At 42.2% G+C, this 14,462-nt stretch overlaps 1 protein-coding gene across 1 annotated transcript in view; it reads right to left on the minus strand.

The window, feature by feature from the left end:
* Positions 1 to 14,096, minus strand: part of SPAG6 (sperm associated antigen 6) — a 33,882-nt gene extending 19,786 nt beyond the window's left edge. Inside the window, exons 1-3 of the mRNA XM_059475689.1 lie at positions 14,072 to 14,096; positions 13,877 to 13,972; positions 3,109 to 3,275 (exon numbers count right to left, since the gene is read on the minus strand). Of these exons, the coding sequence (XP_059331672.1) occupies positions 3,109 to 3,275; positions 13,877 to 13,972; positions 14,072 to 14,096 (288 nt within the window). The remainder of the gene's footprint in view (positions 1 to 3,108; positions 3,276 to 13,876; positions 13,973 to 14,071) is intronic.
* Between the last annotated feature and the right edge of the window lie 366 nt (positions 14,097 to 14,462).

Consider the following 14,462-nt stretch of genomic DNA (forward strand, 5'->3'; position numbering starts at 1 on the left):
CTAAAATAATTCTGCCCATCTTGGGCAGAAACACTTGCAAGGTTTTTCACTTTCTAAAACAGATACCCTCACAACATCTCTATGAGAAAACACTAGTTACATTTTGCAAACAGGAAACTGACACAGAGAGAATTAGATCAAATAAAGGAGTTTAAGATATGAATCCTGAAATGCCTAAATACTGCCTAAAACCCACAGCGAGGAGACTGAAAACCCATCCCACCAACACCCAATACTGAATAACCCCCAATTTTGACCAATTTTGACTGCAATTTTACTCCTGCCTGTGTCCAGAAAAAGCTCCCTTTGAACAGGAGCAAGCACCTGGCCCTTTTGTCATAAGGGCACACAAAGTCTAAGCTCTTGTCTCAATTCTGCCCATCTCCCTCAGGGCTGGACCAAATAATGGTTTCAGTATGTATATATAATGCATGACACTGCACACAGCATGGGGCTCCCATGTAAACTGCAGCAGAGATTTCTTCTAAAAGCACAATTAAGTCTTCCCTCAAAAAGCCACTTCTCAGTCTCCTCCTGCAGTTTTATATCCACCATTAGGATATGGAAATTGAAGTTTCCTCTACTTTCTTGCATTTTCAAAATCCAGAGCTCAGTTAAAGCAGTCCGGCCACAGAAAACCATGTTGTCAGAAAGGCAGGTAGTTCCCCTCCCTCATGAAGGGCAAGATTCATGGGGGACACAAGTACCCTGCTGCTGTGTCTGAGTGCCTGGAGTGTGCCCTCCAGCCTGGGCACTGACAGATGATCCCTATGGACAAGCTCTAGAGGACTCTCTCTCCGTGTGCCAGCTGCCTTCGATTTCATCCCAAGGTGCTTCACTCTCCCCTGCTCTGCACAGGCAGTCTGGGCACTTTGCAGTGCTAGTCCTCTGTCAAGGCACCCAAAATTTAAACAATGCAAAGCCCACATCCCTTCTGGATCAAGTCCAGAAAAACAAAGAACCACGTGAGTGCTTTTGTGCATCCTGTGAGGTACCCAAACACTTTCAAAGCCTGATCTAAAGCACTAAGATATGACAACAGAACAGTATCTGCAATGCCTCCCAGGAAATAAAACACACCCAGGCCCACTCCCTGGCCCTAGAAGAAGGTGACACAGTAGAAGGTGACACTTCTGTGCACTTAAATTCCTTTTTCCTCAAAGCACAATGGCCTCATCTATGCTACTGGAAACCATTCCTGCCTTGTGCTATCCCTTAAACCATGCCCAAGCATTGTTGAGTAGTTTGATGTCTGGCATTGGCTAAAACCACATCAGAGAGCATGATTAACAAGCTACTGATTAACAAGCACAGTCATCTTTCAGTGCTCCAACACATGCCCTTACCTTCCTTAGTTTATCAGTACTAACATAATTCCTTGATGCCAAAAATCCAGTTTTCTAAGTTAAGGTCTGCAAGTAGGTACATTAAACACAATTTACAGGCAAAGCATTCAATCTCATTTGGGGCAACAGAAGTTAAGGGAAACAGTACAGACAAATGGTGCAATCCCCAGATAATGTAAGTTACTGTAAGCTTTGCTGAACTCAATGGAGCCATATTTGTTTATATAAGTCTGTACAAATATGGGTATGTTGTTTCTGTTAAGTAATTATGCTCCTGGCAAAGAAAAACACTTCTTTGTTTTCATTATTCAAAACACATTCTTTAGAAACAAACCGTATTCACAGGCATAGCCAGAATATGCTGTAAAACTGAATTTTGCTCAGTTTAATTGACAAAACATTGATCTGGGATGTTACCCTGTGACTGTTCCCCATAAATCAGTAGAAACGGTATTCATTGTGTGCTCAAAGAATCTCATCCTTAAATACAGATGTTGGTACACTAAAAGTGAGTGGAATGGAAAAGGTTTCTTTGCCTGTGGGAAGTGACAAACTGTCTGCTTGCTAAACTCTGCATGAACTGGATGAGTTTCTCCTCTTGCCCTCAGTCACCAAGGCATAGCAGGCTTTCCATGACCTCACACAAGTCTTGCTGTTGCTTCCCCTAATCACTCTGTCTCAGGGTACTTGAGCTAATTTAGTGAGGGTTTCAAGTTGTAGCAGGGAGTAGTTTCCAAACCAACAGTGGGTAGAGTTCTGTTCCACATATTCCCTTAAAAATAGAAATAAAATATCCAAAATGTTTATAACCTTGTCTAATTAATCTTTACTTTCTTTTCATACTATACCAGTATCTTGCCATCAAAGTTTTTATTTAGTGTTTTCTTTTTCAATTTTAATTGTATAGGCAATGATTCTATATGCACAAAAAGTATGCAATGAGTACATTTACATCTTTGTTTTCCTCAAAAGATTGAAAATTAAAATATATGGTTTTCCAAATTATATTTCCATTGAAAACCTACTTTTCATAAATCAAAGCTGCAACATCAGTGTGGCTGTGATATAAGTGCACTTAAACCCTTCAGCTGTCAGCTTCCAGCTGCTAGGAACCTTACTTGAAAGTATTTCTGTTAATCTAGGTTAGCATCATTCAAAAATCAAAGCTGAAAGACACACAGAGCTTGAGGAAAAATATGAGGAAGGGTGTGGAAGAGACCAACAGATTTATTTGCATTGCAATTGTGACTGTACTTTGTTTGGTTTTGACAAATATGAAGATGAAAACCTTTCTGCATATTTTCCTGTGTTAGAGGTTTGTTGTTTCTCACACTACAGATTTCCAAAGGCCTGTGTTTGGAGATACAAAGTATTTCATTACAGAATTTCAGGGGTTTTACACGTGTCTGGTATTATGGACAAAACCTAGTCAATTATCACCACAGCTTCCCAACCGTCTCCTTTTTGAAGAGGATCCTTTTACAAAGCATCACTCAACATTTTTAAAATGTTACAGTGCAATGAATGTATTTCCTATAGTGCATTAAACGGTAATACAATATTTTAAAGTCAAGCTTATTTGAAGTCAGACCTCGGCATAGAGTACACAGAGATCTCTCAGGGGTTCAAACATGAATGCTGCTCTGACTTCAATACATTTAATGTCCTATTAGAATAACACCAGATGCTGACACAGAAAGATTTCCTTTTCCCTGTATAATAATTTTTAAAAATATTACTTCAGAGAACAATAATGCCTTACATTCTCCTCAGGCAGTGAACATATGAGCTGTGGAAGAATTCCTGCCTTCACAATTGCCTCTGCCATCTCCACATCATAATCAGCAAGTCTCCCAAGAGCCAAGGCAGTGGTCTGTCGAATACTTGGGACAACATCCAGCAAAAGAGGTCTCAGCAAACACACCACACCTGAGTTGCAGTAGGAAGACAAAAGCCAATTTGGTAAGCTGAAGTTTTTCTAAACATTTGCCTTTATTCATAAAAACCTACTAATTACTCCTCCGGGTAATAAGAGCATGTAGGAAATCCAGGTGTTCCACTGAAATGAAGTTGGCACTTGGATAGCACTGCTGGTGTATAGCAATGTTTCTGCCCACTTTTCATAGGTACAGAACAATTCTGAAATCAAAAAAAAGGCACATGTAGAAATAAGTTGTATTCAAATATCTATAAAATACATCCCAAAGTCTACACAAGAAATGAAGTTACATTCAAACATACATAAAATGCATCTGTTACCATGTGCATGGGAAACTCCACTGGAGATGCTGGTGAGAAGACACTGACATGTCCCTCATTCATCATGCCAGTAGAACCTCTACACTGAATTACAACAAATTACATTTCATCTGCTGTAACCAATGACTGACTTGAAGACCAATATCCATAATACATTACACTCCAGATAGAAGAGTTGTAGATTTCCTTATCATGTTATTATTTATGATGTGTTTTCACTGATGAGTTCACAGTATATCAGCTAAGCATAAAAAATGTGAAAGTAGCAGCAAGGGAAACTATAAAAAGTTACAGACTGAATGACTGGATAACAAAATGGCAAGTGAAATGGAGCTCATGCAGGAAACCCAACTCCAACCTCACAGATGCAGTGATGGACCCCAAACAGATTACTACCAACCAGGAGAAAAATCTCAATGTTAGAACAGAGAGCTCCAGAGAGATCCCAGCTCTTGCTCAGTAGTAGAGGAGAAACTTTACCTGCAGAAGTGTACAGAGTGCTCAGGATTATTGAGAAAGGGGTAGAGGCTAAAGCAGGGGTCACCACTAGCCTACATTTAATACCCTCCACTAAAGTAGAACTGAAAAAAGTTCAGTGAAAGGGAACAAGGATGATCAAAGATGACCAATCTGTATGTAGAAGCTCTTCCTGTAAAACGAGGACTCTTCAGTAGGGATAGAAGTGAGATCCCAATGGTTATATAAAGAATGTGACTCGTAAGGTCTGGGAAGGGAACATTATTTGTATTGTGATCTCTAGAATGTGCTGTCCCTGCAGCAGCCAGCTCCATGAATTAATATTTTGGAGCTTTAGACCTTAACCAGAAAGCAGATGTCTCTGAAAATGGAGATGTTACAACAGAACAACAGACACTCAGAGCTACAGGTCTCTTCATATCAGCTCTCTCAGCCCTTCTCACTGATTTTTTTTTACAAATATGAAGATCTAGCTGAGCAACAGTGAAAGAAAGCAAGACTTGCCTTCTCTCAAGGGCTCCTATGGTTATTAGCATGAACAAAGGCCTTTTGGTGTGACAGTGCCACACTGGGGGATCAGTGCCTGATGGCAAGCAACAAACACCCAGGTGTTCAACAGGGACTCCATGACAAGGAAAAGCTGAGGACCTCAGAGCAAGCAAAGGGATGCAGGCCATAACAAGTTATACCTGTAGCATACTTCTTGCCCTAAAACGAAAAAAAGTAAGTAGAGAAGCAGTAAAATTCTCACCTTTATTTTACACCAAAACCAAATTGCTCCCAGCAAGAAGAAAATAGCTGAATCATCTATACATGGCTCTGAAGGGGCTGGAAGAACAACACAAAAAACTAACCATGGAGGCCATGCTATCCACTAAAAAAAATTTAGGAAGGTCAAACCTCTTGACAAAAGCTGCACTATCATGAGAGGTACAGGCTCCCAGCATGTTCACAAGACAAAATAACACAGGTTTCAGGGGGACACATAACAAAAGCAAGTAAACTGAACCTATGGAAACAGGTCTGTAATGTAGCTGGGGTCTGCTCACCCTTCTGTTAAGGCCACTGGGAACTGAAAGAGGCCTCCTGTGTAACAAATGACAAAAGATAGATTTCCCAGGATTGTAAGATCAATGTGAATTCATTTAGCACTTGCAGAAATCACTACTTCAGAATGTGGTCATCACTGATGTCTTCTCATGAACTCTACACTGCAGGTATAGTGTCATTAGCAAGTCGTGCTTCATATCAAAAACCACTAAATACTTCATATGACAAATTAGAAGTAAAAACAAACATATGAGTTGGGGCCAATGCCATCATCTGTTATCTTCTAGCCAGTCATCTACACTCTCTGTGGGAGGGTATTTTTTGTCCTTCCCTCTAACATCACTTGCATGGTCAAATTCCTGCTGCTGAAATTCCTAAGGGGACCTCACACTGTTCTTATGATCTACATTGAAGGTATTTCAGTGAAGCAGGAACACTTACAAGTAATTCACTTGCATTTACTGTACAGATATTCCATTTGATCTCTTGACTTGAGATATTATGAAAACAAGATTATTTAATAAATAGGAAAAAAAAGGGGGAAAAATTATTTTACTGATATAAAAGAGCCTGACAGAAGTGATTGGGGGAGCAGGAAAGGAACACTTCAGCCTGCAGTGTCCTGACCCTAAAAAAGCCAAGAGACTGATGGCTGGGACAGTAAGCCAGAATGTGCCAGACAATTCAATTCTGATGATCTCAAATCCAGTGCAATTTAAAGAGACTAGAATCACTTAACCCAGGAGCTAGGTCCAGGCCATGTGACACATTTCTGACCTTTATGACATACCTAGGCACAGCAAAATATAAAACCACATTTAACCAGGTTTACAAACATACATGATTTGAGTTGTTCCAAATCTAAGATTTATATATTTTGAATTTTCAAGATTAGCTGATATAGCTTTCACTTTTGGGACAGCCTAAAAAGCCTTCAATCTGAAAATGCTTCCAAGCAGCATGCCTCCCATGACCAATGCCTTGCATTCCATGACAGTGTAAACCATGCAGAGTTTGGTGATGACATTTAAGCATCAGCACAAAATGTTCTACTGCAAATTACTTTAGCTGGTACAACTTATAATGAGGAAAGAGATGAAAAATGAAATGGGAGTTACTATTTGAAGAAAGGATACAAAATGTTGCAACACAGATAAAAAAAAAACAAGTTTAGAAATAATAGCAACTGTGCTGGTCCTCAAGGAAACTGTAATTTCCTAAAGTCATGTTTGAATGTAAGAAGAGACAGTGGACAAATAATTACAATGGAATGAGTTTTGGAGAAGCAAGAAGAAATGCAAGCAAGAAAAGAAAGCAAGCAAGAAAAGAAAAAACAATTCCTGGTGCTGTACAAGCCTTATATTCACATCAAATTAACTGCGAATTGAGAGAAGCATATACAGGCCTAGACCAAGCCTGTGCATTGAACATAATTAAAAGCTTTTACCTCTACTTTCCACCTTCTCTTAAAACCACTTTCTCTGTGTCAAGATGCTTTCCATCACCTCCAATTACTCTGCAAAACCAACTGCTTGAGGAGCTTTCACCATTGTCATCATTTTTCTATCTTCAGCAAACCTAATATTTCTTTCTTTACAGCACTTAAAAAAATAATTCTGAGAGTGTGAAAACAGCTAGATAGAGATCCTACAGTCTAAAACATAGAGATCCACTAAAACACCTATAGGAAGCCAAGATATCCATCCAACCTTCCCTTCTATGGCCTTTGAACCCAGTGCTGGGAAGGACAGATGTGCCTGGCACAGGATGAGGCTTTCCTGCACTGGCCCAACCCAGCTTTGTTCCAGAGACAGCTGGATTTGGTGACCTCCTCTATTTGATCTCTTCCTTTCTCTATCCTGTTTACAGCAAAGTCTACTCCTCCAAAGAGGTCCAAGCCAGGATTCCTATCAGCATTTTAAATTAAATTCAAATGTATTTACCATTACTTAGAGCAGGAAAATAGGCAAGAACCTTCCAACTACTTCCTTTTATCTTGACCATTCACTCAAGCGAACAGGGCCATACAGATCATGGAGTAGCAGTGTCTTGTTGCTGAAAACTTTAGAACTCTTTGGTCTTCTTCTAAATAAGTCTGTTGTGACAGCAGTAGGAAATTCATTAACTCTAATTCAAAAGCAACCACACAGAAAGTAAAGTACAAAATAAGGCATTTAGACTATTGGACTAGATTTATTTTGGAAGAGTTCCCACTAGCACTCAGAAACTGAGTAACAGAGAATTACTGCCAAATATTCTCTCTTGCATCACGGAACCTTGACTGACATTGGGCAAGGAACGATTCCCCTTTCTATCCTCAGTTTCCCACTCAAATTTGTTTCAAAGAATGACACACTTTAGAAGCTGAATCACTCTTAACACACACTTCTCAAGTGGAGCTGTTACACCCAGGCCTGATGCACTTTCTTTTAGCAAGCAAGTGCTGGCTGCTGCCTATCTGGAAAATAAACAAAAAAAATCACTCAGGGTAGCAGCAGATCCCTTTTTTTTTTTTCATTCCAAGTTTCTGCAGGAAACAAACAGTCACTATTCTGGAGATGGCAATCTTTGCTTGGCCATTTTGATTTTTTGGGGATAACAACCTGGAATTCATGCAAAATACTTCTACCCTCCTCCCATCCCCATTCAAATCCTTGTCAAACTTGACGAGTCACAAAACAGAATCACTACACTGGAAATTCTTTCCATTTCTGCATCTGAAGATGACTACTCCTATCTTATACTCCTTCCTTAAAGTTAAAATAATTTCGGTTTTAAAATGTGGGAAAAGAAGTCATTCTACACTACAGCTGTCTCTGGACACAGTCTTGTCTTGCAGATGCTGTCCTTCTAATTTATGCTTTGGACTAAGATAACATCTTTTTGTGTGTGCTACCTGTTACATTTAGAGCATCCACAGAGCTAACATTAGCACTCACAAATTCATCATATCAGCTTGATTTTTCAGAGCTCTTTATATCAAATTCAGCTGACTTAACAAGGAAATAAAACAGAAATTTATTTCTGCCTCACCCTAACACCCTATCTTCAATGACCTTTTTCTAGGAACTGCATAGCAGTGAGTTTTAAATCCCCTGCTTAAAACAAATTTCCCAGAAGAGCAGTGAGAGAGAATTTTCACACTCACTCATCTTGACAGCGCCTCTTGCAGGGACAGCAGAGTGTGCAGGTCTTGAGTACACACTGCTCAAGTGTGACTTGTCACAAGGAAGGACTCCTCAGTGCCACAGCTCCGTGCACAGCACAGCTACCATCCTCCAGAGACCAAAGGGACATAAATACACTTGGGTAACAGAGACTCTGCCTGATCAAGTAATTCATACAGCAGCTACCAGATGGTGTGGGACACAATGCAGATTCAGTTTGACAGTATCACTGAAGATTCCTGAAGGATTGAGGAACAGTAAGTTTCTCCTCCTTAGATGCCAGGCCCTGTTTCTGCATTAATGAAGCAGAACTAATCCTGTTACAAGAGGACAAATTTCTGAAAATACCACTTATAGGGCTGTTAGTGGCCACCATGCAATTGTGCACAGACACACCAAAGCCAAGGTGGTCACAAGGAGCTGCTTCTTTTTAATGTCCACTTGTTAAGATGAGACTGAAATCTCTAAAAAATTCTGGGTTTGACATTTTACTTGCAAATCTCCAGACAGGCCAGGAGACTGAGAAAAGGAGGAACAGTTGAGCTTTCACTTGATTGAGTTACAGAAAAAGTCAATCCTCCAGCTTTAGCTGCATTTATTTTCTCCTTCTATGTCACCTCTCTTGTACTTTCCTTAAAACAACCCCTTCTTGCCTTCATCAGGCACCACAATGTCATAAAGCCTTTGGGAAAGCCACTCTCCACACCTGATCTACCACAACTGCCGAGACAACCTTTTGTCTTTTATGCCACATTGCATTAATCCTCTCCTACTTTTCAAGCTCAGTAAAGCTTTTAACTCACAATAAAAAAAAAAAAATTAAAAAACACAAAACCAAAAAAAAAAAAACAACCAAAAACAAAACCAAAGTCAAAGCTGTCTGCATCCTTTACAAAAGAGGGTACACAAACTCCAGTGTTGAAACTGGCTACTTGGGGGCACTGGAGTCTGTCCATGCCCATCCACTTGCAAGATCCAAATGCTCCCAGGCCTTCTATTAAGCACAGTGCTATCAAATAATATTCTTTAATATTATATAAAATATGGAACTATATACTAAAATCCCATCCTAGGGTCTGGTTCTGATTACTCAGGGCCAAGTGTCCAAGTGTCACATTGAAAAATGGTACATTTAAAATACATTTAAAATAAGAATGAAAAAATGAGAAAAGCATGGGCAAAAATATTCCATGTAATTGGAGGAGGGAAATCAATTCGAGCAGCGTTTTCTTAAAAATAAAGGCACCTAAAACCCATCCAGAGATTCAGAAATACAGCTTTTAAAATCTGTCACCAGTGGAATAGGTCTGGAGCCAGGAATGAACTAACACTGACGACATCACCCTTTACCTACAGACAAACACACCACAAAGCAGGGGAAAGCCTGCCATGGCCAAGGGCTGCTGGTGGAGCCCCAGTCTGATTCAGGCAATTCCTGCCTCCAGGCTTTAGCCTCCGGCCAGCACGGGCTGTGTGGAACAGGTACAGGAGAAAAAGCCCAGAGGCGAAAGCAGAGGAGGGCTCAGGGCTGGAGTTTAGGCTGAGAAGCAGCTTGGTACCAGGAACAATGGAAGGGAGACCTGGGCTCAGGGCTGTGGGCTGATGGAGTTGGAAGAGATTCACTGGGAGAGGATCTTTATTTACAGTGACATTCTGGAACTTTCCTGGAACCCTGCAGACTGTACAGCAAGCCAGCAAGGCAGAGGAGCAGCAGTGGAAGTTCTCTGCCTGAGATGATAAAGATACCCCAATGTGAAGGGAAGCCAGGTGTGCAGGGCCCCAGCACACAGGCTGCTGCACACACAAATCTGGTTTTCCAGGCTCCATACTCAGCCTTCCCCATGACCTCCACAGTCATCACACTTAAGTATGTGATTAGCCCCAAGAAAGGTGTTAGAAAGCTGATCTTGTAATATCTTTAGAGTCAAAGTAGCAAGACTAAACTGTTTCTTAATCACAATGACAGCCTTAAATAACTCACATATTAAAAGCAACATTCTCATCACCATAAGTTCCAATGCAAGATAAATAAAAAATATTCAAATCATCAATCAAAAACAAATACACAGAAGTAATTATTCTGATGCATGCATTAATCCTGAATTGTTAATACCTCCAAAAAATCAAAACAAATTGCAGTTTCAAAGGGGTTGCTTATTTACAGAGTCCTGCACTTTACAAGGAAAAAAACTGAAGAATTAGAACCTCAGTGACTACCATTGTTCCACACATACTAGAAGCACTTCAGATTTTCACCTAGCTCTTCTAAAAAACAGGCAGCTGCCTAAAACTCTGTGCAAGAAAAAGAGCTCAAGTTCATCTGTCATTATAACTGAAAACAGCCTGTTTCTTGGATTTTAAATTTTGGGAGGAGGAAGAGGTGTGGAGCTGAATAGCATTCCAGTACCAAACTCCACAAGCAGTAGCTACCAAATAAATAGATTTATATTTTAAAAATATATTTAAAGTTGTTACTATCAAAGTAGCTTCTCCCTTTAGTCAGCAGCCCTCAAGAAACAAGATTTGATAAAATGTCTGTCATTGTTTCACATGTACATTTACTACACGGAAAAGGTTTAGGAGTTTTGGAACAGACTTTTCTCCCCAAGTATCAACTAACTAAACATTCAAATGAGAAATCCTATAATTATTCATGGCAGTATTTAATCATAAGGAACAACTTTATCAAAGCAAAGCAGAGAGTTGGAAAACACACAGGAATGAGCTCCAACAAAAGAATCTCTCTGATCATTCCTTGCACTTTCTTGCCACCAGAGAGCTGTTAAGCTCCCAGGCACTAGCCCCCAGGACATTCTTGACCAGGAAAGGGCCAGTGCCATGCAAATGTGTTGAAGCCCAGGGCCAGGTTCCAGTTCCCTGGCTACAACATCTTTGAGATTTCTGCCCAGCGGGAAAAGCAGCTCCCGAACTTGATGAGATACAGAAGCTTCAGAAGACAGATGCCCTAAGAAGAAGTGGGCTTCCTGTTGGCCCTCTCCGACCTTCTTTTCAGCTTCCCAGCAGTTTTCCTTACAGGCCATCCATAGGAGTCTCCACAGCAATGGCACCTCAAGGTTTCCCAGCAGCCAAGCCAGCACAAGGAGCTGGTGATGCCTCTGATGCTGCCTGCTCCCCTCCAGGCTGCAGGCTCCAAATGTGCAACAATACCCCTGCCTGTACCTAGTTTAATACCACAGAAGCAGGCTTAGAGGGTAGTAAAGAATTACTTTTTCAACACTTTTATCTTTCATGATGTTAGCATGGTGTCCAGACACACCTCCACAAAGAATAAGGTCTCAAACAAGTATTTGTTTTCCTTATGGGATGTTAACTATTTATCAAAAGGACTTCTAAAATGGGATCAGATGCTTTATTCCTTGAGAACTTATCTTTCATTCTTATTCCAGGAATATAAACTGAGGCCACTAATATAAGAGTACCTGACAGTACACTTAAAGGATATAATTTTGTTCAAATTCAAGTCTCTGTAATCTTGCCTTCTGCTTTTGCCAGAAAGATACCAAACCCTGACAACTTTTGAGATCCAACAAAAGAACCCTGCAAGGTGCCCCTGACTCCCATAGCTAATGTAAAATAACAGTGGGCAAAGACTTTTCCCATCTTCTTAAAACAGCAATCTCCATAAGGGATGGCTAGAATTCTTATTCACCAGAATAAGAAACAAGCCCCAAACCCTTTTAAAATCAGATTTATACAGAGATATGCGTATAGACAGGCAACTTACTTAAATCATTGTTCCAGCCCTCACTAGATTGAGATCATAAAAGGCACACCAGTTATCTGCTAGACAGCAATGTCCCAAAATATTTGTTTTAATAAAAGGACCAATTTTATTTTAAAACTTGGATCTAGCACATCCAGAAAAGGCCAAAATGAACACTGCAATTATATAATACAAAGTATTTTTAAAGACACAGGTGGGTAAGATGGTAAAGTATTTGTGTGCCATCTAAATAAATTGTAACAGGCATATTTGCAGATGTTCCCCGCTTGTCCAGCATCTGGAAAACTAAAACTTGTGGAAAAGCAGCTCATGACCAGAAAGAGCCAAGTGAGCTAATCTACACGAATGAACATTTCCAGATTACTATCCAGAGCCTGATCCTTGCAAATTTAACCTTCAGACCAACACCAGCTGTGTGCAGAAGAAAGTTTCAGGCCTCTGAATCAATTATTTGTTCTGCACAAGCAAGAAATCAGTTCTGAGGTCAAGTTACCAACCAGATTACATTAAAAGAGTTATTTTAAAAAGAAACACAATGCAATTAAAGTTAGCTTGGCACTTTGATTGCTCTCTTAAAGTAGAAACTTTCTGCATTTTTACAATGCTGAGCTGTGAGAAGCCTGCCTATACAGGATCTCTCTCTGGGAGCTGCCAAAACCAGGACTGCAAAAGGACTCAGAGGAACCTCTTCCTACAAACAAGGCATAAATTATTCCTATAGCCACGATGTCCCCTTGGCAAACAGAGATCACTTGTGTAAGCTACAGCAGTGTCATTAACTCACCAAGAGATGGAAAACAAAACAAAGATTCAAGAGCCTCAGCAAGGTAATACAAAAGGCCTGGTATTAACACGCCACTCCCATAAAGAAAGGAAATGTTTCCTTAAGAAAAGGTGGTTCCTCAAGAATTTAAGTGATAGATTTTTAATAAAACAAGTCTAATAAATGGTTGTAAATAAAATAACAGAAAGTTGTAAATATTCACACCATTGGTTTTCTTTGTCGTTTGCTTGTTAGATGTCATTGTATTTGAGAAAAGACTGACAGCTTTATTAGATCTGGGAAACAAGTATCAAAACAAAATTGAGACACACCAAAACACAATCAATTCATGAATACCACATGGCAAACCCACCACTGATCTACAGCACATTTTCAAACTGTCATTCAGGTAATTAATTACCAGCACTTCTTTTTCCTCTTTTAAGCCCAAGAACTTTGGCCGAGCGGAGTGGATCTGCCAGATGACAGCAGCACAACAGCTCGTAGAAGTGCTCCCGCAGCTCCTCTTTCTAAAAATGTTCAATTTGGTTCGCGACATCCCACGACAGCAATACAACAAAATCAAATCCCTCCTAAACTGAGCCAGTCTGCCGGCAGAAAGCATCGAAGAATTTAGGAACAACTTGTAAAGCCGGTATAAAAATTTGTTTATTCTAAAAGTAGAATTTCCTTGGCAAATAAGTGCTGTCTTCATCGGGAATTCCAATCGCTGAACTTTACATAAAGCTACATCGGAAGCAGGAGGAAGTAAATTTGAAAAAGGATTATGCTGAGAAATGTTCCTTGAAATAAACCGGAGACCTCAGCCGGAGACACCCACCCCGCACAGGCACCCGCCCGCAGCCGAGCAGCGCAATTTACCTTCGCACCGAACGAGGGGGACTCGCCAAGCAGGGCGGGGGCCAAATCCTACTGCGAAAAAATCTCCGGAAACTGAGCGGCCACCGGGGCAGAAGGGAGATAAAACAAAAACCGGGAAAGGCCGCGGCGCCCCGCGCTGCCCCCGTCCCCGCCCCGGGGCGCGCAAAACCCCGCGGCTCTCGCGTACCTGCACTCCGGAGAGTGTCGATGCTCTGCGGCCGGGCGGCGAGGTCGGCCACCGCCTGCGCGAACTGCGACCGGGCGCGCTGGTACTGCTCGAACACTGCGGGCGGCAGCGCCGGGGCGCCGGGTCAGCGGGCGGGCGGGCACCGCGCCGGCTCCCCGGCCCCGGCCCCGGTCCCCCGGCCCCGGCCCAGCCTACCTTGCAGGACCTGCCGCTGGCTCATGGCGGCGCCGGGCGGGCTCCGCGCCCGCGGGGATTTCCGCGCTAGGGACGCGTCTCCCCGGCAACCGGGCGGAAGCGGAGCCGCCGGGGGCGGGGCCTCGGCAGTGACGTTGGCGCGCCCCCCCGCCGCGCCCGGTCCCGCTCCGCCCCGCGGGCTCCGCGCGCCGCGCTCGGGCCGTGCCCGCGGGACCGGACGGGACGGGACGGGACGAGCGGTGGCTGTGCCCGGCCGGCTGTGCCCAGCACCGGCCCCGGCCCCGGCCCCGGCCCGCACACGTGTGTCACTTGTTCACTGCCCTCGCTGGTGTACGGATCGGCCCCTACAGAGGCTCCCGGGGGCGGGCGGACCGGCAGCTCCGCGGAGACG

This window comes from Ammospiza nelsoni, chromosome 1, assembly GCF_027579445.1.
Source record: "Ammospiza nelsoni isolate bAmmNel1 chromosome 1, bAmmNel1.pri, whole genome shotgun sequence".
Classification (NCBI taxonomy): Eukaryota; Metazoa; Chordata; class Aves; order Passeriformes; family Passerellidae; genus Ammospiza; species Ammospiza nelsoni.